This window comes from Ylistrum balloti, unplaced genomic scaffold (genome assembly GCF_031769215.1).
Source record: "Ylistrum balloti isolate Yb309-2 unplaced genomic scaffold, AGI_CSIRO_Ybal_v1 Utg371032, whole genome shotgun sequence".
Classification (NCBI taxonomy): Eukaryota; Metazoa; Mollusca; class Bivalvia; order Pectinida; family Pectinidae; genus Ylistrum; species Ylistrum balloti.
In genome coordinates this window covers 429,905-453,514 of record NW_026782573.1, presented here as the reverse complement: position 1 = coordinate 453,514, position 23,610 = coordinate 429,905, and the positions used below count along the sequence as shown (strand labels likewise).

Sequence of the window (23,610 nt, the reverse complement as noted above, 5' to 3'; positions counted from 1 at the left end):
CGTGTGTGACTTGTACAGGTAAAAATAGCCCTGTGTATTGACTGTAGGGAAGATGAAATACAGAATTTTGTCAGTGACCTGTTTTTAGATATCATTTATTGAATTAAGTATATCAGGATATCGTTTGTATTGATACTCTTGAACTTTGTGCTCATTTTCTTTTTTCCCCTCCTTGATTTTGAAATTGTTTTATTCAATTTTGACTTCAAAGAGATCTGTATGAAATTGAATTGTCTGCAAGTTCAGTGAGCTATCGTGTAATGTCATCACACAGACAGACATAAGGACATATAGACAGACATTGGGACAAACACAGACAGACATTGGACAACTTCCTGTGATATGATTATGATATCAAGAAAGAAAAAATATTGTACTGAACACTCCTGAAATTATGATAAACATTTACTTGATTTTTTTTTTAAATACACCATACAATTGAGCTACTTTAGTTATATCACTCTAGCACAACATTTATTTCTGTAAAAACCTATATTACTTTCAAACTTGTAATTTAAACAGGTAAGAATGTGTTGATATATGATATAGCTTGGTGCATGTTAACATACACATTATTTCTTTGTTTGCCTGTTAAGATTATCACTGAAGCATGAAACAGAATGGTTATGTGTGATCACAGAAGGCACACCACATAGTCAATAACTATTTGTTTTAGACTTACAGTTCAGTTCTCAACTTTGTCAGCTCAAACCTTACAATACCAGACACAAACATTTGTTTTTCTACTGTGAGCTTATTCATTTGCCTTTAAGTTTGAAAGAAATCCCGCAAGATATATTTGAGAGATATGTAAATGAGATATTCCTGGATATTAAATTCAGATTTTTTCTCAGTCTGATCTGGGTGTTAAAATCGAAAAAGATGAAAATAATCTAAAGAGAACTTCATTTTTTTTTCAGATAAATTTGCACAAATGAAGATTTTGAATTGTAACTAATGCCACCATATATATATTTTGGTATAGACCAGGCAACTGGGTAATCTGATCATACTTGAGGTGTCTGTATCAACTGAAAGATGGGCTATATATCTATATATTATGAAGTGAAACACTGTCAATTCTTTCATGCATGTAGAGTTTAGTCCAGGAGAGGCATTTAATTCAGGTCACATATCCTTGTGTTGGAATCCCACCTTATACCATGTGTGTACAAAGCTAGAATGTCAGTATAAATGAAAGTACATTGTGCTAATGGTAACTTAGTAACTGAAATGAGAGCCTTAAAAATCACAAATATGTATGTTATGTCCTTTTAAACTGTGTTTAGCAACCAGATTTAACGTAATAAAAATGTCACTTGAGTTACAAATATTTAATGGGATGGTGGAAATTACATTTATTCTAAAACTCATTGTTACGAAATTCTAAAATTCAAATTCAAACAGCTGATCGTGGAATGCTTAAAAAATTGATGAAGGAATTCATATCGCCAATTCTGGAATACTTAAAAATAGATGAAAAAAATTAAAAAAAAAAAGTTTAAAAATATTTTATGTACATGTTATGATAGAAATCCTTTAATTCCTGTCCTTTATTTACATATTTATAGGAAAGCATAATGCTATGCAATTATGCAATGACGCAAGTGTCCCTCATATTAATTAGGCATGAATTACACACCTTAGACATGTTGGAAAACAAACCTAACTACATCTAAGGAGGACATGTATAACATTCTTCATAGACTAAAGAAGAATATGTTATCATTGAGAAATACACCATGTATGTCTAGTAGATGTATTTATGGATGTTAGTGAGTGGTTTTTTTATGTGTATGACATAACTAATTACAGACACAATTGTTACATTGTTACAAATTTCCGTCATTAGTGATTCTGACACTGTCAATGTTTCCGATGCTTTCCTCTTGTATGTGTATTTGTAGACATTTGTTTTCTAATGCCCGTATTACTGCATCTCCTATATAATACACAAATGTATACATCAGAGACTTTATGACTGTTGTCACAGGATCCTTGTAATAAATCTCCTAAATATTCTTATTCTGAACGTTTCATAATGGTATCTATCGATAATCTTAAAGTTCTTTATGTCAACTTCCTGAACTTTTCTGTATGTAGTATGATTTAAAACTTGAGTATGATATAATAATTCACTGTCTCAGTTTTATTTTAAATTTCACTTTGAATTTCTTCTAATATCATTTTATTTTTTCTTCGTTTACGATTTGAGTCATTGCTATTAGATATTGGCATGCCCAACCTTCTACCCAAATATAATTGTACATGTCACTATGTAAACAGCAGTGGAGACAATTAGACATGTCTGACGGCAGAGAATCTGACACCAAGTGCCAGAGGACCTGAAAGTTCCATGTACCATTACACTGACATAAAAAACGCAATATCCTGGAGTATGCTGATGGAACACCCAGGATATACTTAATTATGTTGGAGAACAGAAAAAAAAACAAGTCATGCAACTGAACACTCATAATTTATAAAGTATATGACAGAGTGCAAGCAAAGCACAGAATTCTGCTGACATAATCTTACTGATCAAGGCCTTATGAAAGACAATATTTGGACTTAATACAGAATTTGATGAATTTTGAAATACAGGATAGACAAAGAAAGAAAATGGCAAAAAAAAAAGCTAAGTCATAGCATCATGAGATGTTAATATCTCCTAACAAAGTCAATTTTATTTCTCCCTAATTTATAATGATATTGTAAATCATCATAGTTCCAGCCCATATTTATATACATTTAGGTTTTTGGTTAATTATATGTGACAGGAAAATCAAATTTTCATCTGGGTGATAGATTTTCTAAAATTATGTCAAATCACAGAGATTGTTTTCATGCATGAGAAAAATAAAAAAGACAAACATGATTGGAATTAATGTTCTGTAGAATTATATTGCAAGAGGGCTTGATATATATATTAATCATAATTTGTCACCATGGATACATATATTCATCATAATTTGTCACCAGTAACTACATATGGCATTCCTGTACAAATAGACAGTGTAGATTGTTCACATAAAAACGAAACTGGATTTTCGTACATGCACTTTAATCAGAGAACTACAAATAATTATATAACAGTAGAAAAATCTGCTTCAGGCTTGATCTCCAAGGTGGTCTTAAAAGCCATAAAGGAGTGTAATTGAACTTATCATGAGTTTTAAATTGGAATTACTTTCATCAGCCATTTTCTGAGTCCTTTCATTAAGTGATACCACTACCATCCTGTTTTAGTGTTTACATTAGTACATTTCAGATAGTTGATGATAGTCAAGTTATACCGTATTAGCCAGTATTTCAGTCAGACTAAATATATGTCTATAACCATATTGTACTGAAACATAAAGACTGATGGGCGTGTGTCGTAGGATTTCCTAAGGGAATATTTAATGGACATCTGACAATCAGGTTTCACAATGACGGCTGTAACAAAGGACAGATCAGAATAAGAAATCATCAGGAATGTTATAATTTTTTTATCTCCCTCTCTTAAAGCAGTATCTTAAACTACCTCCCAATGATTAAGTTTTACTACTAAATCTGGTATATCCAGGATTCTTATTTTCCATTTCGTTCATCAGAAATATTAAGTGCGTACACAGATTGTTTCACAGTAGCATTTTACTTCACAACCTCTGAATATTTTAGAAAGCTTTGAATTCAGTTTCCTTCTAAAGGAGAGCTGTACATCAACAACACCGGTTGATGGCCCTTATAACCTTTTATGTGATAAAGTCCGTTAAGAATATAATAACGATAATGATAATAATAATTTGCCACACTTCCATCAGGGCTCTCGATCTGCCAGATTTGGGGCTGAATACCCAATACAAAATAGTATCTTTTTTTCCCAATTTAGACCCGAGGTTTTCCCAATTCTAAGGAAAACACCATTATTTTTCCCAATTCTAAGGGCCCCGGGCCCCAGTCCCAAAATGGAGTGTGAGAGCCCTGACCAGTTTATACTGAATTTGATTTAATTTGCTGTTTTCTGTGAAGCGGTGACATTTATTAAAACATTATTAACTATCACATATTTTACACTGTACATCTATATATCTTCATTATTTAACTGTTTTTGATGTAATGTAAGACCCGTGAGTGCATTACTCATGAAGCTAATTATAATAAATTCATCACAGTATAGTGGAATTTGTTTTTGTATTGATAGATTGATGAGTATGTTGATGTCATTTTGTAATAACAAATCAGATTTCACTATTGATAAATTCAGGGTTGATTGGATTAAATGACATCTGACCTCACAGGTCGTAAGGTCAGAGAGACTATTTCCTGTCGTAGATAGAAGTCAATGGTGATGTTGTCGCAGATAATGACCATTCAGGTCTGCTTTCTGGACAATATACCTCGGCCATAATCTCCATAATATCTTGTGTTGTTGTTGCTTCCATATCCTAAGGTTATCTTTCCTGCTGGCAATGTGGTATCTGGTTATTATGATTTTAACCTCAGAAGACTTACATTGCCTGTTTTTACTGCTATACAGTACATGTTCACTTTATCTAACTCACATGAAGTTTTACAAGAAAAAGTGTTTAAAATGTTTATTATGTTTGGATGTTTTAGAGCAACACAGTATGGACAGTCGGCCGGATAACATTCCAGGCTTCGAGGTGGATCATCTGGCCACCTATACCTCAAGATCAGGTAAGAATTGGACAGGTTTATAAACCAAAACTACAGGTAACATGCTACAAACTACAGGTAACAGGCTACAAACTACAGGTAACAGGCTACAAACTACAGGTAACATGCTACAAACTACAGGTAACATGCTACAAACTACAGGTAACATGCTACAAACTACAGGTAACAGGCTACAAACTACAGGTAACATGCTACAAACTACAGGTAACATGCTACAAATTACAGGTAACATGCTACAAACTACAGGTAACATGCTACAAACTACAGGTAACAGGCTTTTCTACAAACTTAAGATTTTGTACAAACAAGAAAAAGTAACTCTCCAGTAAATAGACTACTGTTTTAACTATTGTCAATTGTCATACATTTATGTCAGAAAAAAATGAATTTGAATGTAAGTTTTTGAAATATATTGATTTGTGTTTATACAATTTACCTTTAATGTATACATATTTTAATGGTCAGTCAGTTATCATTGGTCTTCCTTATAATTCACCATTTTCAGATGTAGAACATAATATTTAGTTAGGATGAATGCTATGTATTAGGATTAGAATAGAGTTAAGTAAATTAGGTACGACAGTTTGACAGAAAAGATAATGCTTATCAAGTCGTTGAAACATTATCTGCCATAAAACTGCACTGTTGTTTAAGGAACATGTGTGAATTAATGGTTTCTGTCTGTCAGGCCCCATGAGTGTGGAAGATGGCCTGAGAAAACTGAAGCACATGGAGAACACAACTGGCATCTGGACCATGAGATGTGAGATGGTCGTGGAGTCCAGAGACATTGTCATCATAGACAAGGGTAACGGGGTATGTATTTTTATAGATAAAGGGCAACAGAGTATGTATCATCACAGACAGCGATAACTGGGTAGGTATTGTCATGGGCAAAGGGCAACAGGGTCAACATTGTCATATACATGGGTAACAGGGTTATGTCATATAGACAAAGGGCAACAGAGTATGTATCATCACAGACAGCGATAACTGGGTAGGTATTGTCATGGGTAAAGGGCAACAGAGTCAACATTGTCATATACATGGGTAACAGGGTCAACATTGTCATATACAAGGGTAACAGGGTTATGTCATAGACAAAGGGCAACAAACATTGTCATATACATGGGTAACAGGGTCAACATTGTCATATACAAGGGTAACAGGGTTATGTCATAGACAAAGGGCAACAAGGTCAGTAAATGTCGGATACAAGGGCAACAGTGATTGTATCATTAGAGACAAGCGCAGTAGGGTTTTAACATCATAGACAAGGGCAGTCAGGAGGGTATTTTCACAGACGATAGCAATGGGACAAGTATCAGCATAGGTAGTCACGGAGATAGGTGCCGGCATAGACGAAACCAAGGAGGTCAGTATTATTATAGAAAAAACGTAAACAGTCACATGACCAAATCACGAAAGTTCACCTGCCAACAGATTTCATTCTGCAGTCAAGATTGTCAGATAGATAACATGTAACGGTGGCCAGTCTATTTGATTTGGAAGAAAGACACAAAATTTCTTGAATGTGCTTTCAGAGTTTACGAATTGTTTAGATGAAATTTAAAAAAAAAAATTGTTTTTGTGTGACTGTTCGTAAATCTATTTCTACTGGAATGCTAATTCTTATATACAAATATTTCTGTACTATTTGGTTATCAGCTCACTAGTGCAAAGGAGGTAAGAGTTGGAGCTTTCCACTGGGTTTCATGTCACAGTGTTGCCTGATCCTTTCTGTATCAGATGATATCTTTAGCATGATCGTAAGCACCTTTTCAAATATGGGTGCTATAAGAGTTCTTTGATAACTAGAATGGTGGTTTTGTTGTTGTAGCAATATTACTTAAGGAACATGGAGAAAATTGGCATGAATTACACTTTAGTCATTTTTATTTTCTGTCCGTAAATGTTCTAATATTTTCCACCAGATTTTGATGAATTCTTCTGATAAGGAATACTTCCACCAATTTACTTACAGGATTCAACATAGTTTTATTTCTACTTGTCCTGATTTGATGGTCTGTCCTTGAATTTTATGCAATTCAAAAAACATGTTAGTATTGATATAATGGTAAAGCTGATACAGAGAGGGTAGTGTTGCTTAGTAATGTATAGCAAGTAGAATGCTTTAACAGCATCTGTGAGACTGATCAAGTCTTTATCACTGACTATAGGACACCAGACTGGGTTAATCACCATAACACTGAAGCAGCTCAACTTGTTAGGCTAAATGTAACACAGGTACAGCTTCAGCCTATTGTCACAACTTTTGGAACAAGCTGTTACTACCAATCCTGGCTTTCTGATCGGTGGAAATATGCCAACAGGTTATCAGTGACATCTAGCGGCAGTCGAATGCTGTAAACAATGCGGCCATTTTTCAAAAATAGTATCATGGATGTATTCTCTTGCTATGGGAAAATGAAGCATTATACTAAAAACTTACCAAAATTGACAGACTAGGTTTTCACGAAACTGTTGAGATTTACGTTCAACATACTAGTATTGCTCTGGTGTTTTATTTGTCCCCAGTAAAGGATTTTGTAGGTCTTTAACTATTTGTTAGACTCTGAGTGTCCTACACTAACTCCGAGACATAACATAAACCTTCTGTCCTATCTGCAATCGTCAAATTTTGTGTGTGCGAGTGCACAAGGGATGTTGAAGTGTGGCTAATTAATCTCAACTGTACTGTCACACTGTTGCAAAGTTACGGCCCTTGGGTCAACTTACATTACATTTCATATTCTCTGTCACTGTTCCTTTTAAGATGGCAGGTTAGAGTGTTTTATACTGAGACATAAAATTTATAATTAGGTTTTTTTCTCATAAATTTGATTCAGAGCTTGGAAACTATGGATTGCTTAAAGTTCTCTGCTTTATCTGCATGAAACTATTATACTAATATTAGATCACTCAGTTTTTTCAAACTATCAAGATATTTTTTCTGTCTTGAAATTTGTCTCTCTTGAGAATTTTTGCAATTTTGAAACTTCTTATTTCCTTTTCAATAATGAAAATTGCAAAACTAATACACAGTAGAAATTGGAAAGAAATTTTTGTAGTGATAATTTCATCATCATCTTTTTATCTGGTATTCATCAAATCAAACTTCAAGAATGTCTTTTTTGCAAAAAAAAGGGGGTTTATGTATGTGTTGCCCAACATCAGTAGTTTAGTTACTAATGTAAGTAATTGTCGGGATGAAACTAGACTAGTTATAAGTTGAATAATTGTTTCACATCTGTGAACACATGTTTCACTACTGTGTGAACACATGTATGTAAAAGCTCCTCCTAACTTGTGTTTTTACAGGAAGAACAAGAGAGATTCCCATTACAAACTGTACTGGAGCCAACAGCTGTAGTGGATGATAAAAACCATGAGGTTTATTCCAATCTCATCCTGTTCACAGTGAAGGAGGACCCTAGAAACAAATACTCACCCACAGACATGCACATCTTCCAAAGCACAGACAAAATGGTAGGTGTGAGGTATACACATTTTCGCTGTAGTTTTCAGATATAGAAGAAATGTCATTCAAATTATGGCTTCTAAGAGTATGTAATCCCAGTATTAATCGGTTTTTGTCCATTATGGCTACCACAAAAGTTGTTTAGAATACTCTATTAATGCTCTGTTATTTTCTACAGTGTCTTCTCCATTATTCCATAGCCTTCATTTTCTTGTAGATTTTGATCAAAATTTGTGTAAAGGTCAAATATTGAGATACATATATCTTAAAGTTCTAAAATTTTGTTTTCATTTATTTAATTTGTGTAATATACTTCACAACTCATTTAAGTATTGGTGATGTGCATTCAATTATTGATTAAAAATTTTCCTCACTAGTATAAGCTTCAGTTGTTATATTTCTTGATATCTAATTTTAATGACTTTATACCTTTATAGGCACCAAATATTGTAGATGAAATATTGGCAGCCAAGGAAGGTCGTCGACGTCCAAACTACGGGTAAGATAGTTATTTTATGGGACCAAGCTGTCCTCAATATTCCCAGGATGTTGTGATATTAACTATCAACAATCTTTCATGTTATATGCATTTCACAACTAAGATCAATCTGTATTTAAAAGTTGATACAAGAAGAATGGTGTTCTAGCAATTAGTACATAGTACATTGTATGCAATGGGCCAACAGTGAAAAAAATGCCTGATATTTTGTTAGTCCAATACAAAAGTTTTATTGTGCTTGGTTGATGCACAGTTTTCCTCTTTGTAAGAAATATAAGGCTTAAAAGGTATTGGCATTGTTGTCAATATATATATATTTTTTTTTGTAAAAGTTCAAAACGGACTTTGGGGTACATATAGATGTAACTAAAAAATAAATGGTTTCTTGCTAGAAGTTGTATAGGGACTCTAAAGTTACACCTCTTTTATATATGTAATCAATTCTTGTTCGAACAATAACTAAAATTGTTTGAAGAAAATATTGATGGGACTAAACTGTCAATTACTGAAGTATTTTGGAATTTTGACTTCTTTGTAACGTCTCCAAAAAGGAAGTTAAACATGAAAACAATTTTGTTAACTTCCTCTTGACTATTGTCCTTAGTGGACTAATACACCCAAATTTTACCATACTTGACAGAATTAAACTTCTGTTTCTCATTCGAACTACACAAAATTTATGGGATATTCTAATGAATAGCATATAGCTTGGAAAAATCTTAATTAAACGTTTCTGTGTGTTTGGAATTTTTTATCAAAAATATCCAACGTCCTGTAAATTTTCCATCGTCTGATGTGTAAAGATGGGAAGTTCATCTGGCAGTGTTAGTGATTCACTTAACGCTGAAAATGGTATATATCATTGTTTACAATATTTAAATTCCAGTCCAAATGGTGTACCTCCAAGACCTCAAGGCCCAGCCCCTAATCCTCCTTATGGTGAGTATTCATTAAAGACAATCTACTGAAGACTTTTTTATCGCCTAATTTTGCCTGGATTTCTTTACCCTGTACAGCTTTGATAAAATGTAATGGTCACACTACCATAGTTAACTATTTTTGTCAAATCTTAATTTTTACACGTTATTTTTTCCTTGATTTGATTGTCTGATGATTTGAGCATGTGTCTTTTCATAGCATTTTCCACTGTCCGGATCCAAGTCTTTACGTGTTTTCATTGCATGTGAATTTGAAGAGACGTTGACGCATCACTTTTCTCAATTCATTTCAAATTTCTTTATCTTTTCTAGTATGTAGCATAGAGTAGTCTTTCCTTTCAGTGCTGAATTGTTATCATTGTAGATGGTTTAGATTGATTAAACATTGTTGGTACTAATATGCTCAATTTTTCCTGCATTGTGCATTTTCATTAAGGAATTGTGAAATGGACCAAACTTTTTTAACACAATTCAAACTGGATATCTCAGAAGTTCTTAAATTCAAGGAGTCGTTGGTGATTAAAATTCAAAATACTTTTCAGGAATTTATGTGGAGTACAGGAGTTCTTTAATACTAAAAGTAGTTCTTTCTGGTTTGTGAAGATTTCGGTATTCTTAATTTGTAAGATTTTTTGTTTGTTTTGTTAATTACATATAATATATTGCATGCAATATATGCAATGTATTTAAGAGTTCGGTTCATATTTCAAACCTGATCTGATTCTCATAGACATTTTAACATAGATTTTACTCACCTGTTATAAAACTTTTTTAAAGGTGGGAGTCGTTGGATTGGTAAAAACATGGGCAAGTCTTACTTTAGCTATTCCCCCGCGGGTAGGTCCTACCCAGGCGGTGGTCAGCAGTATTCTTCTGCCCGTGGCAGTTACATAGGTACGGGCTCCAGATAAAGGTCACTGACCCACCCTTCGACTGATGCCAAGCACAGATGTCCAGGAAACATTTGAATTTCAAATTCTAATATTGTATAGTTGTTAAAATTCATGGGGTTATATTTTGCAGCTGTCCTGGTTGGGGCTACTTTACTGGGTTTAAATTTCATGCATGTCTATACATTGGTATCCAAGTGTACAGGCATATAATTAGATACTGTTTCTCCGGCAAGTGCTTGGTGGGTATTTAATTTTATGCTATATTTAATGATTGTGGATGTAGCAAAATTAAATTTCCCATGAATATTACCAACTATACAGTATGTATAAATCTGAACGTTCAAAACCTTTGCAAACTTGGCTTTAGAAACGTTATCTTTAAAAACAACAAATGAAAAATATTTTGATGAACTTTTCATTTTAGTTTTTACTATTTCCATTAAGAATTTCAAAAATTGGAAATGTGTTGAAGATTCATATGTTTCCTGGTAAGAATTTGCCTGTTGGAGTTGATCAATGGTTATTCTGCTGTCTTGGATGGTTAGTCTGAAGGTGGTGATGACCCTTCTGAATAAGCTAGTTAATTAGCATGTGTGGGAGTATACAGGGTCCTGTATCCATATATATATCATATTCATGAATATAATATTATTCATAAAAGACTAATTGAAGAGTGCATTTGAATACTGCTAAAACTATTTTGTAATAATTTATGCTCATTTTGACAATAGATATTCAATAGTGCTAATATGCATATTATCCTTCACTTGACTTGTCAACCACTGTAATTTTTATATTCGTACACATAAACAACGATGTATTGATTTAATTTCTGATAAAAACACAAGCTTATTAACGTAAACTTTAAAGTATCATGATATCGAACCTAATTTGTTCTAAAACTTTGATTAACATGTAACTGTTTATGAATTGCATTGATAAACATGTAACTGTTTATGAATTGCATTACAATGATAACAGCTAGAACCTAGTGTTTGGACAGTATGAAAGGTTTATAATAGAAATTTTTCTTCATGATGACATATATTACAGAAATTTCCTGATTAGTTGATACCATATTCATAATATTTGTAACATGTCATAAGTTGATGTTACCAGTAAAGTATGCACATTACCTCCCTTAGTCTGGACAATTTTCTTTGCTGCATGCAATCAGGTCTTGTTTACGTTTTCGCAAAAGCAGATTTATTTAAGGTCCACCCATTTCTGTAGTCATTTTTCATAATAGTTATTATGGATATTTTCCTAGATATTTTGTGTCTTTTATTTTAGAGATTCCTGAAATTATTTACGATGAGCATTTTACCTGTTAATCTTACTGTGAGAATGGAGAGAGTTTTTCCAGAACGCGAAGCTTTATAATCTTTATGGACCTGGTTAATCATTGATATTGTCAGGAACACTGTTAACAACAGACTTATAAGAAAAGGCCCAACTTTTAAAAAAGTTGGTCGAAATTAGATGAGTTATTGACTATAAAACATTAAGAATCATATAAACTTACATATAACCTTGTTCCTGGGTCAATGGTACATCTTTTGTGTTTCTACTCATAATATTGCTTTACCCTCTTTTAGATAGATCACAATATCTATCTTTTCTATGTGTATTGCTCTTCTAAACCATATAAAAAAAACTTAAGTATAATATAAATCACAGCTTTGTGATTTTCTTTGACCTTTTCAAAGCTTTCCTGTTGTTGATCTTAAGCTTGGTATTTTAGAATTCAAAATCCTATATATTTTGTACTTAAAATGCTTATCAGCCAGTGTCAGTCATGCACGATATGAATTTGAACGTGGAAGATTTTTCATTAAAAAAATTATATTATTTATTTGATTGAAAATGTTGGAATTACGATGATTATTAACATTTTAAAGCATCATTAATTTTTCACCAAAACACAACAAATAACAGGAAATTTCCTTCATACAGTAGGTTTAATTTCTCAATTAAAATGGTACAATTTAGAAAAGTATGTATCATTTGTTCTAGGAATGGATTAATTGCTGGAATTATGTCAATATTTTTCTGTACATATTATGGCAATCCTCCCATCCTCGGTACCCCTACGTCATCAATTTAACCTACCGTGACATATAAGCTGTTTGATGGTACTGGTATACTATATACAGCATGGTAACATTACAGTCAGCCTAATAATACTCTTATTTTGTTATATCATTTTGTTATCTCATTAAAGTAAGTGAAATAAATTTGACAGCTAGTAGATGGTTATCTATTATTAGATGTAATTATTCATCATTTTCATGTTGATGGAAGTTATTGAAGATTTTTCTTCACACCTGATGATGTGTTCACATTAATGCTGTAAATGTTTAAATATAAATGTACATGTTGTTTTCCTTTTTAATTTGAGTTGTAAATTGAAGTTTGACTGACAGGCTACATCTACATGTTGTATTTTGATGCTGTAGATAAGTGGATTATTAATAAAGAAGTGCTTGTTTTAGACCCTCCTCAGTCTCAACAAGTCATGAACAACTATCAGTCCTCCTCCAAGACTTGGGTTGACCAAGATTTCCAGAATGCCTCCCTACCAGATTATGGTGGAGGTAGTACTGTGGCTAACTATGCGAGTTCCAGTGAGTCCATAAATTGCCGTTTCTAAGGGCATGTATCTGTAGAGGTGTGGTGTGTCAGATGTAATCGGTGGAAGACATGACTAAGATGCCAGAAGCATTAATTAGTAGCATGTTTCATGAATGTCTCGAGTCTCTTGTGCCTGCTGTACGTGAATTTGGATGTTGATTTGGCGACACATTCTGGTATATTTGTAGATTTGTTCAACGTGTACATTGAGTGTCTTGTTTTGTGTGATCAGCATGTTACCAGCATTTTTAGGCTTGTAAATGCCTTAAATGCTTCCATGAATGTCTCTGGCTGGCTTTTTGTCGGAAATTTGATTGTGAAACTGTCAGCAATGTAAGCTGAAGAGCTCAATGCAGAATGTATTAAGTATAGAGGGTAAAGGGTTATCAGCATTGTTCAACAGATGTTCCTTGTGCTGTGTTTGGAGAAATTGGAATGCATGTTTATATCATGACTGTTAATAGCACACAGCTGTGTTAGGCGCAACTATTTTGCATGTACAATTGATATATAATGTAACAAACAGGTTTGTCTCCAACCTGTACAGGTATTACTTTTTTCTAGATCAGCTGGATGTTTGTGTTTGGTCTAGATCACAATGATGTTTGCATTGCTAAGGCAGTATCATCAAGCATTGTTAAACCATTGTAATAGGGTGTTGGTTGTGTTAGAGGAATGACATAATATTTGGTATAAATCCTCTGGTAGTTGATATGTTGGCATGTTGTAGACTTGTTCACTGTCACCAAAATTGAATGTCTATTTCACCATATGTGACATTAATTGTATATGACAATTGCAAACTGATAATGGTTACTATATATTTAATACATTGTATATTTTAACAAAATAGTATCTAGCTAACACGATGAGATAATACAAAAATAACATTGGTTTTGCAACAAACAAAAGGAATCTTAAATTCAGGGTAAATATTTTAATAACTACAAGAATATAGACTAAACAAGTTCAAGACATCAATGTTGTCTAGTACTGCTTTGTTTGCCTGTGAGAGGTCAAGGTTCTTAATGACATTTTAACTCTGATTTTTAGAATATTAAAATACCTTTCTATTTTATGAAGAAGATGAAATCTATTGCTTCAATATTTTAAAGTATTCTTGCTCCTGAATAACCATAATGTTCATAAAATGACATTTCATGTATAGATTCAGCAACCATCATTGAATGCAGTATTGGAAGTAGAATGATGATCAAGCTTGTTTGCTATTCTTTCACTGCCAATTCATATAAATAATAGAATGATGTTTTTATATAGCAGTGTATGATTTTTACCTGCAAGTACATTATGGCATTCTGTATTTGAACTAGACTCATTTGACCCCTCACTTCAAAATTCTGGTCCATATGTCCAGCTTGTCAGCATGCGTAAAAACTGAATTGAAGGGAAAATCAGTCATCTAAATACATCCAAACTGTCTGAGATGCAAATGAAAAATGAGTTATGTTGCATGTTTTTTTTTTTTGTTTTTTTTTTACTAATATAGATTTAAACAAAAAGTTCCCTTGCCTAAGTATTTGCTTAAGTACTGTATATAATGTATGTACAAAAGATAGGGAAAATGTTGGATTGATGTACATAACTTTTGAATTTCCACAGTCATTTAAGATTACTAGACACTGTATCTTTTCAGATGATAGATATCACTTGTCTTTAAATTGCTATTTAATCTTGACAGAGGAAGACCTAGGAAAGTAGTATTTACAGTTAACCATGTTTACTAGTTTACCTGTACTGAATGTGATTACCTATCCACCTGTACTGAATGTGATTACCTATCCACCTTTATTAAATATGGTTACCAGATTATCAGTACTTATCTGTACTTATTACAGGTGTGAGTCAGAGACAAGGCCTGAGTCAGTCTATGAACCCACGTGCATCTTACTTGCCAAACATGGATGACTCCGGACAAAATGAGGTGCTGGAGCGTGATGTGGTATGTATCACCTTCAGCTAACCTTTTTAAATACATTATACATTGGGTTTTTGAGCTAGTGAAATTAAGAAACTTATGAATTTGTTTAACTTTGTGAATAATATTTAAATATTTAGAGAGTTTAAGTCATAACTGGAATTACATTGAAAGATTCATGGCAAAATTATCATTATGTTTATAGATTTGTTTCTCGCCAATAACTCTCATTGCTGTTCTTGTTTTTTTCTTTTTGTAGCAATTACTGAATTGCTGCTTCGATGACATTGAGAGATTTGTCTCTCGACTTCAGGCAGCAGCTGAGTCATACAAAGAACTTGAAAGACGCAAGCGTGAACGTAATGCCAGAAGACACAAAACACGTGGAGGAGGTATAAACATAGAATATCTTTCTTTTTTGATTTTCTTAATAATGAATGAAGAAATGATAACTACATGTATTAGAATAATCAGTTTCTGTCAGTAGATATTAAATACTTCACTCTACAGATTATAATTGTCAAACTTAAGAACAACAATTGCTCATTTCTGGTATACCTTTGTGATAAATAGCTCTAGTAGTCTTTGTTATTGAAATTGCAAATTTATCTTCTCCAGAACCAAAATATGATTGTATCTTATTGCTACAGAAAACTGACCTAGTTAAAATTATCTTTGTGTTTTTAGAAGGATTATTGAATATGAAAGCAAGACCACCACCAGCAGAAGACTTTGTTGACATTTTCCAGAAATTTAAATATGCCTTCAATTTGTTGGTAAGTCTTTACAAACTCAGAATAATAGTCCTTTGGTATATTATCATTAGACGTTTGACCAATGATAGAAAGGTTAAAGCTTATGTGAGATGTCACTCAAAAGTATTTATAGCTCTGGTTCTAGAAAACAAACTGATATACTTCTTATTTTTTTTATTACAGGCCAAACTGAAGGCACATATTCATGACCCTAATGCACCAGAGCTGGTTCACTTCCTGTTTACACCCCTCAGTCTGATCTTTGAGGCAAGCCGTGACCCGATACATGGAGGAGCTGATTTAGCCAACCACGCCCGTTTCCCTCTTCTTTCTCCTGAGGCAAAACAACTCCTCCTTAACTGCTTGACTTCTAAAGAACTAGAATTGTGGCAAGCCCTGGGGATTCACTGGACAACAAACAAGTGAGTTATCTCCCTTGTATAGCATGTTTTTGTTACTTTTAGCAATTCACATTTGTCAGGTCAGTTGTGTAGAAGATATTGGAATAGTTCGCGGTCTCTATACATTAGATATTCTGTATAAGTTAGGGTAACATTAGTGATAACCAGTTGCTTTATGCTGTTTCCATTGACTGTTATTTTCACTTCAGGGACGAGTACAATGGACCTATGGAACAGTACAACCCTCGATTTTTCAATGGTTGGACACCTGCTCCTCCAGTGTCTTCAGAACGCATGATGATGGAGGCTGCAGTCAGCAATATGGGTCATCAGATTGAACGACGGACAAGGGCTTACCAATCCCCTGATGTAGGTTCAACTTGCCTTTTGTAATTTTTCTATGATTTAAATCATTTTTGATCTATTTTAACTCTGGTTTTTATCTCTCTTTATTCTTAAAATCTCTGTTGAAGTCCAAATAACAGTATCTTTATTGTGACTTGATTCTAGAATGTCCGTGGTTGAGTGAGTTATGGGTCGATGCCGTGGTTGAGTGAGTTATGGTTGGATGATATCTCTCCTGACAGGATATAACGTTATGTGTTAATTTAGGAAGTCAAAGTCTTACAAAGCAACATTTTATAGTAACGTCATGTACTGAACAGAAACATAAAACACAATTCTTTAACTGGAATTCAGGAAAAGGAGACAAAATTACAACCTGTGCCACCTAATTTTATCTCAGCTAAGAAATTTAATAATTTTGTTAACTATTATCATTCTTGGATTATATGAAATGTCCCTTGGGAAGAGAAATATCATGCCTACTTTGTTGTTATAGGTTGATGACATTATGATGCCGTACCCCCGACCTGACGGACGGAGTTTCAGACCTGTGGAGCGACCTGACGAGGGCGAGGATATGTATGCAAGGTCAACAAAGCCGTCATCACAGCCTCCACCAGGGGCCATTCCCAACACTAACGTAGCACAGTACCAGGAATATGTAGAGAAACACATTGATAGGTGTGGGGCACGTCTTTACTTCTTATCCCAGTGACCATCACTCATAAAGATACAGCAGTGTTAATAGAATTCATAATTGATTGAGATATTGTTACAATGTTAAGGTATTTCTAAAATTTGTCTTTATATATATACAACCTGGAAACAAAATTTACTAAAAACTAGTTCAAATTTTATTTGAAAAATGTCAAATTTAATGCCAGAAGAGAGAATTCTATACTTGTAGTAACAAGTTCTTCACATTTGTAGATTTATTTTGAAATGAAATTAATATTCTAAATTTCTTTTTATGAAAAGTTTATAAATGCTTGATGTATTTCCATTTTTGAAAAGCTTTCCAAGAAAAATGTTTAACACTGTTGTATTGTGAGTAAATTTCTGAGTGTTAGGACATTGGTCAGTTGGCATGAACCTCCTCAGCATTATTTCTACACCTGTGTTCAGATCCACTGAGAAAAAAGAAAGGAAAACTAAAAATCATTTATTTTAAAAACATTTTGAGTAAATGAATAGAAAAAAAATAAGTGACTGTTATTTGCCTTCAGTGCCGTTAAAAATCATGTATTCATTATAATTTACTGCAAAGTTATGGTATTGGTTAAAGCAAGTTAGCAAGAAATCTGAAGATATCTGAGGGCACGTTAATGATTTTATATGAAAACATTCATTTCACCTATTTTAATCAAGTCCTAGCTCAGGATCATTTACAAATCATTAATGTTTGAATATGGGAGGCTAGTTTTGTTGTTGAGGAAGGTCGTGTATAAACAAATTGATTCCGCCGCAACACACATTTTATTATTGACTCAGACTTAATTTATTTCTCGCACTGAAAGGAACATACGTCCTGCTGGAATTGAAGAATTTGGTTGTTTTTTTTTTAGTGGAGGGGGATGGGGCAAGCAATTTATTTCTAGTTCCCACTTTTAATATTTATTAAGTTTGAGTCCAAATAAAATGCGTATGTTGTCGTCATCAAGTTCTACATTCACTGAATGTACTGAGATAATACCAAAACAATTTCTAATTTTGCTAATTCGTTGTGCATTTGGGTTGTTCAAAATTGTAACATTTCTCAGTTTCACCCAGTAACTGTGATTTCAAGTTTGATTATTAACGAATTTCATGTTTTGCATATGACTTTATACACATCTAAGCCACAAGGTTAAGGTGAGATTAGCAACTACAGATAATGTGGTTATGTGAACAATCAAAATTCCATTTACATTATTTTTATTTTTTTTATTTCATTTTTTTTTTTCTCAATGTGTTAATTTTTCAACAATTTATTATTTTTGTGACTGGAGAAACATTCAGGTATTATTATATATGTATATATTATAATATATGTCACAAAGTAACACCTTTCAGAATGGATGGTTTTACTTGTCTCTGTAATGTGTATAGTATTTATTGGTGAAATGTTTTCTGCATATTAATATTGGTAATGCATGTGTACTCTACTTCACAAACTTTCTGGACTCAAATTTGTAGTGTGTTTGTAATTTTGATCAATTCTCGATCAAAAGATTATGAAATCCAATTTTGCTTTAAACCCAGGATTTATATACCTGTATTATGTTTTAGTCCAGATTAGTTTAAATGCCTGTACTTATTAATTTACCTAAAATAATTACCAGGTACTGCATTTAGATAATGAAATAAGTATTTGGATTTTTTCACTACAAGGTCCAGACTGTTTTCCTGTATAACTATCAATATTGCTCTCTGTATTCTTTATATACATGGTTGGTGGCTTGAGATTGTAAGTGACTAAAGTTAACACTTCCTGATACAAAAAAAAATTAAAACTCATTACAGTTATAACAGATTTCATTATCACACTAAACTCAATCCATTGTGAATTATAACTTGTTTTTATGATTAACAATTTAACACAGCCTGGGACTTCAGTGGAACCTCACTGGTTTAAAAATTGATTGAAGCATAGCAATGAAAAAAGAAATGAAAAGAAGAAAGTGGATGAAGAATATTAATGAAACTTCACTACTAATTGAAAATAGTTTCTAGGATGACAACCTTTGCAGAATTCAATATTAGATAGAAGTGAGGTTGTACGTATGCTTTGTCCTACATGATAATCAAATTTACATACAGGATATATGGGGGCTATACCTGGTACTGTTGTTTACATATGTAAACATACTATATGTTATCAAAAACACTGACAAAATACAAGTGTGATAACACGAAAACTGAAGAAACACATTCTGCAACTCTAAACACCTGAAGAAATGGCAGGTTATACGAGGAATGTATTAAACTGTTTGTTTATCAAAGGAGAAAATTAGGATGGAGTGTTTGAAAAAAGGTGTATTTAATGTTGCAGAATCTGTCTCTTTTTGAAAAATTCAGATTTTATCCCAGTTCATCTTTGAACATGTTAATTGAAGCCACTGGTTACAATAATGCTTTATTGAATTCATTAATATCAAGTAATCATCAGAGAATATCAAATTCACAAATTAATTTTTTTTAAATAATTATTTTTTCAATAGTGCTTTGGTTCACAGCATTTTTGGATCGGAAACATTTGCTTATCTAATCTTTGCTTTATCATTCGTTAAGGAAATACCTATTTCTTCAATGTTGTTATATATGTCATATTGCTATATTTATGGTGTATAATTCTGGTCAACAGAAACAAAGGAATCCACCAGTCATCACGACCCAGTCCGACCCCGGCCAAACCAAAGAGTAGACAGGAAGAAAACCTACAGTTTGCTAAGGATCTACAGGGACAAAACAAAGTGTAGGTTACTTAGTAAAAGATAGAATTGTTAGCGGCCTACCACCAAAATAAATAATTATTTGTTTGTAAGAAATAAGGTCATAATATCTTAATCATAATAAAAGATAGAATTGTTAGTGGCCTACCACTAAAATAAATAATTATTTGTTTGTAAGAAATAAGGTCATAATATCTTTATCATAAGGACCAAGGCCAGAGTTTTGTGTACATGTAAAGAAAGTTTTGGTTTACACATCATGGGACTGCAAGTTCATTAGGATCAAAATATGTTATCTTTAGCTGTGAAATGGTGGACTTTAGGACAGACTTAAGTGAAAATATTTTTCTCACTCGATTATGCCTCTTGCTGCATATTGTTTTCAAGAAAGTCTGCATGTGTTTTTCTATTAAATGCCATAGAAAAATACAATATTTTTTTTTCACTGTATGTGTTTTCCAGAATGTATGAGATAGTTCATGAGCGAGAAGGCCGAAATGAAAAGGAAATTACTGTACAGAAAGGAGACATTGTTGAGGTAAGGCACTAGAATTAATATAAATTATTAATTTAATATAATAAAAAAATTAAAAAACTTAATAAACTTGAATGTTAACATTGCCTTTTGCCTGCTACATCTGGTGATATCATCAGCTCCTGTTTGTTGTCTGTGATGTGGTATTTAGAATCATAATAATAGAATTGTAAAATCCTTGTTTAAAATGAAAACACTTTACATCTCTGCCTATACAAGCAGTACCAAAATAAATTGTATTTACACTATTTTGAACACAGAGTATATTTTAAGTTCACCTGGTCTGGAAAAAAAATTCTGGTGTGTAAATAAACTAGGTATTTGATGAAGTTTTATAAACCTGTAGATAAAAAAAGAAAAATACATTTACCTACAGCGAATACATGTACCTAGATTCAGGTAAGAAGTTTAACATCATGTGTATGAAGATGTAAAACTCTCTTATGTTTCAGTCCTACAAATCTATATATAAAATGTTTTCAGGTAATAGACAGCAGTCGTAATTGGTGGAAGGTGAGGAACTACTTAGGCCAGCAGGGGTATGCCCCCTACACAATAATGAAGGAATATACCCCCTCCTCAAACTTCGGAGCTGACCGGGTAAGCCAGCACTTCAACTTGGATATCTAGACTGTAGGTCAGGTCCCCAAATTTCACATGTAACATGTCTGAGTTCCTTAACGGTCACTGCCCCAAGGGTCATATGACCTTTGTTTGTAACAACTCAACCGTACTGGCACTTGGACCATAAACATGTACTTCTTCTATTCTGAAACAGTCTTAAACGTCTGCTTTAAACATTGTCAGCCAGTGTTCAGAAAATGTATCACACTATAAACTGACATTATTAAAACTCAAGGCTACGTACTGAAACAGTTCTTCAAATTATTGCTGTTAGCATGTGAAACAATATTACTGGAAGGTACATCTGTCCGCTAAAAATATATCGGAAACAGAATATACAAAAATTCATGTGTTGTCATTATTGCTATATAGGTAAAATTTTTCTATCCTAAATTATGTTGTAAGGACCAAGGCAGGTTTCAGTTTTATATTTCTCCCTATCCACGTTAAAGTATGTTACAAGAGGTCAATTTCACAAAGCGTATACATTGCAGACAGGGTAATAGAGGTAGGACAAGGAAATTAATATTTCAGATACTTTTCATACTTTGGTTTTATTAGAGGTCTTGACTTCTAAGAAGCACAAAGTTGTTGTACTCCTTCAAGTTGTAAGCATTCTTCTGCAATAAAAACCTATAGCACACAGACATAAGGTAGCTATGTATAAATACAGATTAACATACTCTGTAAACATACTCCAGCTGAAATACTTTTTTAGCACTTTTGCACTAGCTTTAGATATCTATGGTGTTATGTTTGTTTTCTGCAACATCAATTTTTTTTTTTTCAAATCTAAAAACGGGGGAAAAAAAGCTATTTAATACGATTGTGCTAAATTGCTTGCTGTATTTGTTGAACTGTCCAATTAAGTTTTTGAATTTATAATCAGATTTCAAGGACTGTGTTCTAGAATTAACCTTCTTCTCAGACACTATGTACTAAGAATTAACCATTCTTTTCAGACAGAATTAAAAGTGGAAAACTTTTGAAATGCAGACATGATATGAATCAATATTTCAATGAAACAGGCTTTGCTACCAGCAAATTCATGAAAAATATATTTTAATTGAGTTTTTTTTATCTGCATCAAACATTGCAATAGAATTAATATTTCAATGAAAGATGAACTACATGTTGACAAAAAGGTCAAGTGCTCTGTCATTCAGAAATATTTCACCTTTTCATCCCTCAACCAGCACAATGGTTCTCACTGACCTTTATCTTGTCCAGTCCATTGTGTGTTAATGGGGGTGAAATTGTGAAATTCTTAGATAATTTTTGTTGTTGTGTGCATTGCAAATGGATAGAATTAACCTAGTTATGGGACTATTTTAGTTGTGCCATAAAAACCTAAAACATTAGAGACTTTCATTACTGACCATTGTTAACATTTTAGAATACATGTTCTCTTCATTTCAGAATTGTTTATGTGTAAAGGGCAAATATGTACAATTTTGCATAGTTTAAAAACATTTTTGGTGATAGAATAATTTCAAAAGCTTTTTCACTGATATATTTTGTATAGAATGTAATTCTGTAAATGTTGCCATATCTCATTTTCAACTTTCGCTTATTAAAAAAAAAAAGTAACAAATATGCGAATAGTGATTTTCTTTGCTTTTTAAGTTTTCTGTTGAAAGTGGCCATTGCTTGTTTGATGATGTAACAAGGGACAGACCAATGCTGTTTAACTTTGCTCTGATATGATGATAAATTGTGAAGCTTTATTATTTCGTCAAGGCAACATGTCAATTGTGTTCCCTTTAGGGTACCCGCTACAATAGGCAACACTAGCCCTGACCTGTACTTTGTCAAACCGACCTGCCCAACAGTAAGATCGCCATGGAAACATAGCCTTCGCATAATCTCTCACCTGCCATTGCCTTATGTAACACCTGTTGCTACGGCAACATCCGCCCAGCCTGCTTTACATAGGAGTACAACATGTTATCACACCTTGAATATGAAATTAATCTTCTGCTGTCTCTTCCGATTTTTCATGTGAATCTACATTTTGACAATTCAAATTGACCAATCAAATAAATGTTTACACTTTTTTTTTTCTCAGTGAAAACAACTTGTTATTCAAAAATATATCAGTAGCATGGACAATATAATGACAATCAGAATGCCAACTACCAGGTTATGGGATAAATTCTTGTATTTTTTATAGACCAGTGTTGCCATGCTGCCAGGTAATCAAATAAGATCACTCTCAAAGATATCTGTAGATGCCACTGCCTGCAGCAGTTTTAAATGCTTAAAGTGTTACAAGTCAAATTTATTTTAGTCAGTTGAAGCTGGAATAACGAAGAAAGAAGATGTGATTGGTGACATTAGGCGAATATTTACATTTATCAAAAAGTTGATTCAGAAATGATAATGGCAAAGACAGTAGCTACATCTTGTACCATAACTAACCCACTTAAATGGACCCCAATCCTGGTTGTCATAT

General features: G+C 33.0%; 1 protein-coding gene across 5 annotated transcripts in view; it reads left to right on the top strand.

The window, feature by feature from the left end:
- The window catches only part of LOC132560209 (epidermal growth factor receptor kinase substrate 8-like), a 64,356-nt gene that overhangs the window by 20,742 nt on the left and 20,004 nt on the right, over window positions 1–23,610 (top strand). For 4 of the 5 annotated variants that reach the window (XM_060224864.1, XM_060224867.1, XM_060224863.1 and 1 more), the window contains 15 exons: window positions 4,603–4,683; window positions 5,372–5,499; window positions 8,005–8,172; window positions 8,602–8,663; window positions 9,550–9,602; window positions 12,990–13,121; window positions 14,985–15,088; window positions 15,324–15,456; window positions 15,752–15,840; window positions 16,003–16,241; window positions 16,430–16,589; window positions 17,062–17,246; window positions 19,909–20,019; window positions 20,459–20,534; window positions 21,015–21,131. In XM_060224864.1, the coding sequence (XP_060080847.1) occupies window positions 4,603–4,683; window positions 5,372–5,499; window positions 8,005–8,172; window positions 8,602–8,663; window positions 9,550–9,602; window positions 12,990–13,121; window positions 14,985–15,088; window positions 15,324–15,456; window positions 15,752–15,840; window positions 16,003–16,241; window positions 16,430–16,589; window positions 17,062–17,246; window positions 19,909–20,019; window positions 20,459–20,534; window positions 21,015–21,131 (1,838 nt within the window). The remainder of the gene's footprint in view (window positions 1–4,602; window positions 4,684–5,371; window positions 5,500–8,004; window positions 8,173–8,601; window positions 8,664–9,549; window positions 9,603–12,989; window positions 13,122–14,984; window positions 15,089–15,323; window positions 15,457–15,751; window positions 15,841–16,002; window positions 16,242–16,429; window positions 16,590–17,061; window positions 17,247–19,908; window positions 20,020–20,458; window positions 20,535–21,014; window positions 21,132–23,610) is intronic. The other variant, XM_060224865.1, reaches the window with a different exon arrangement.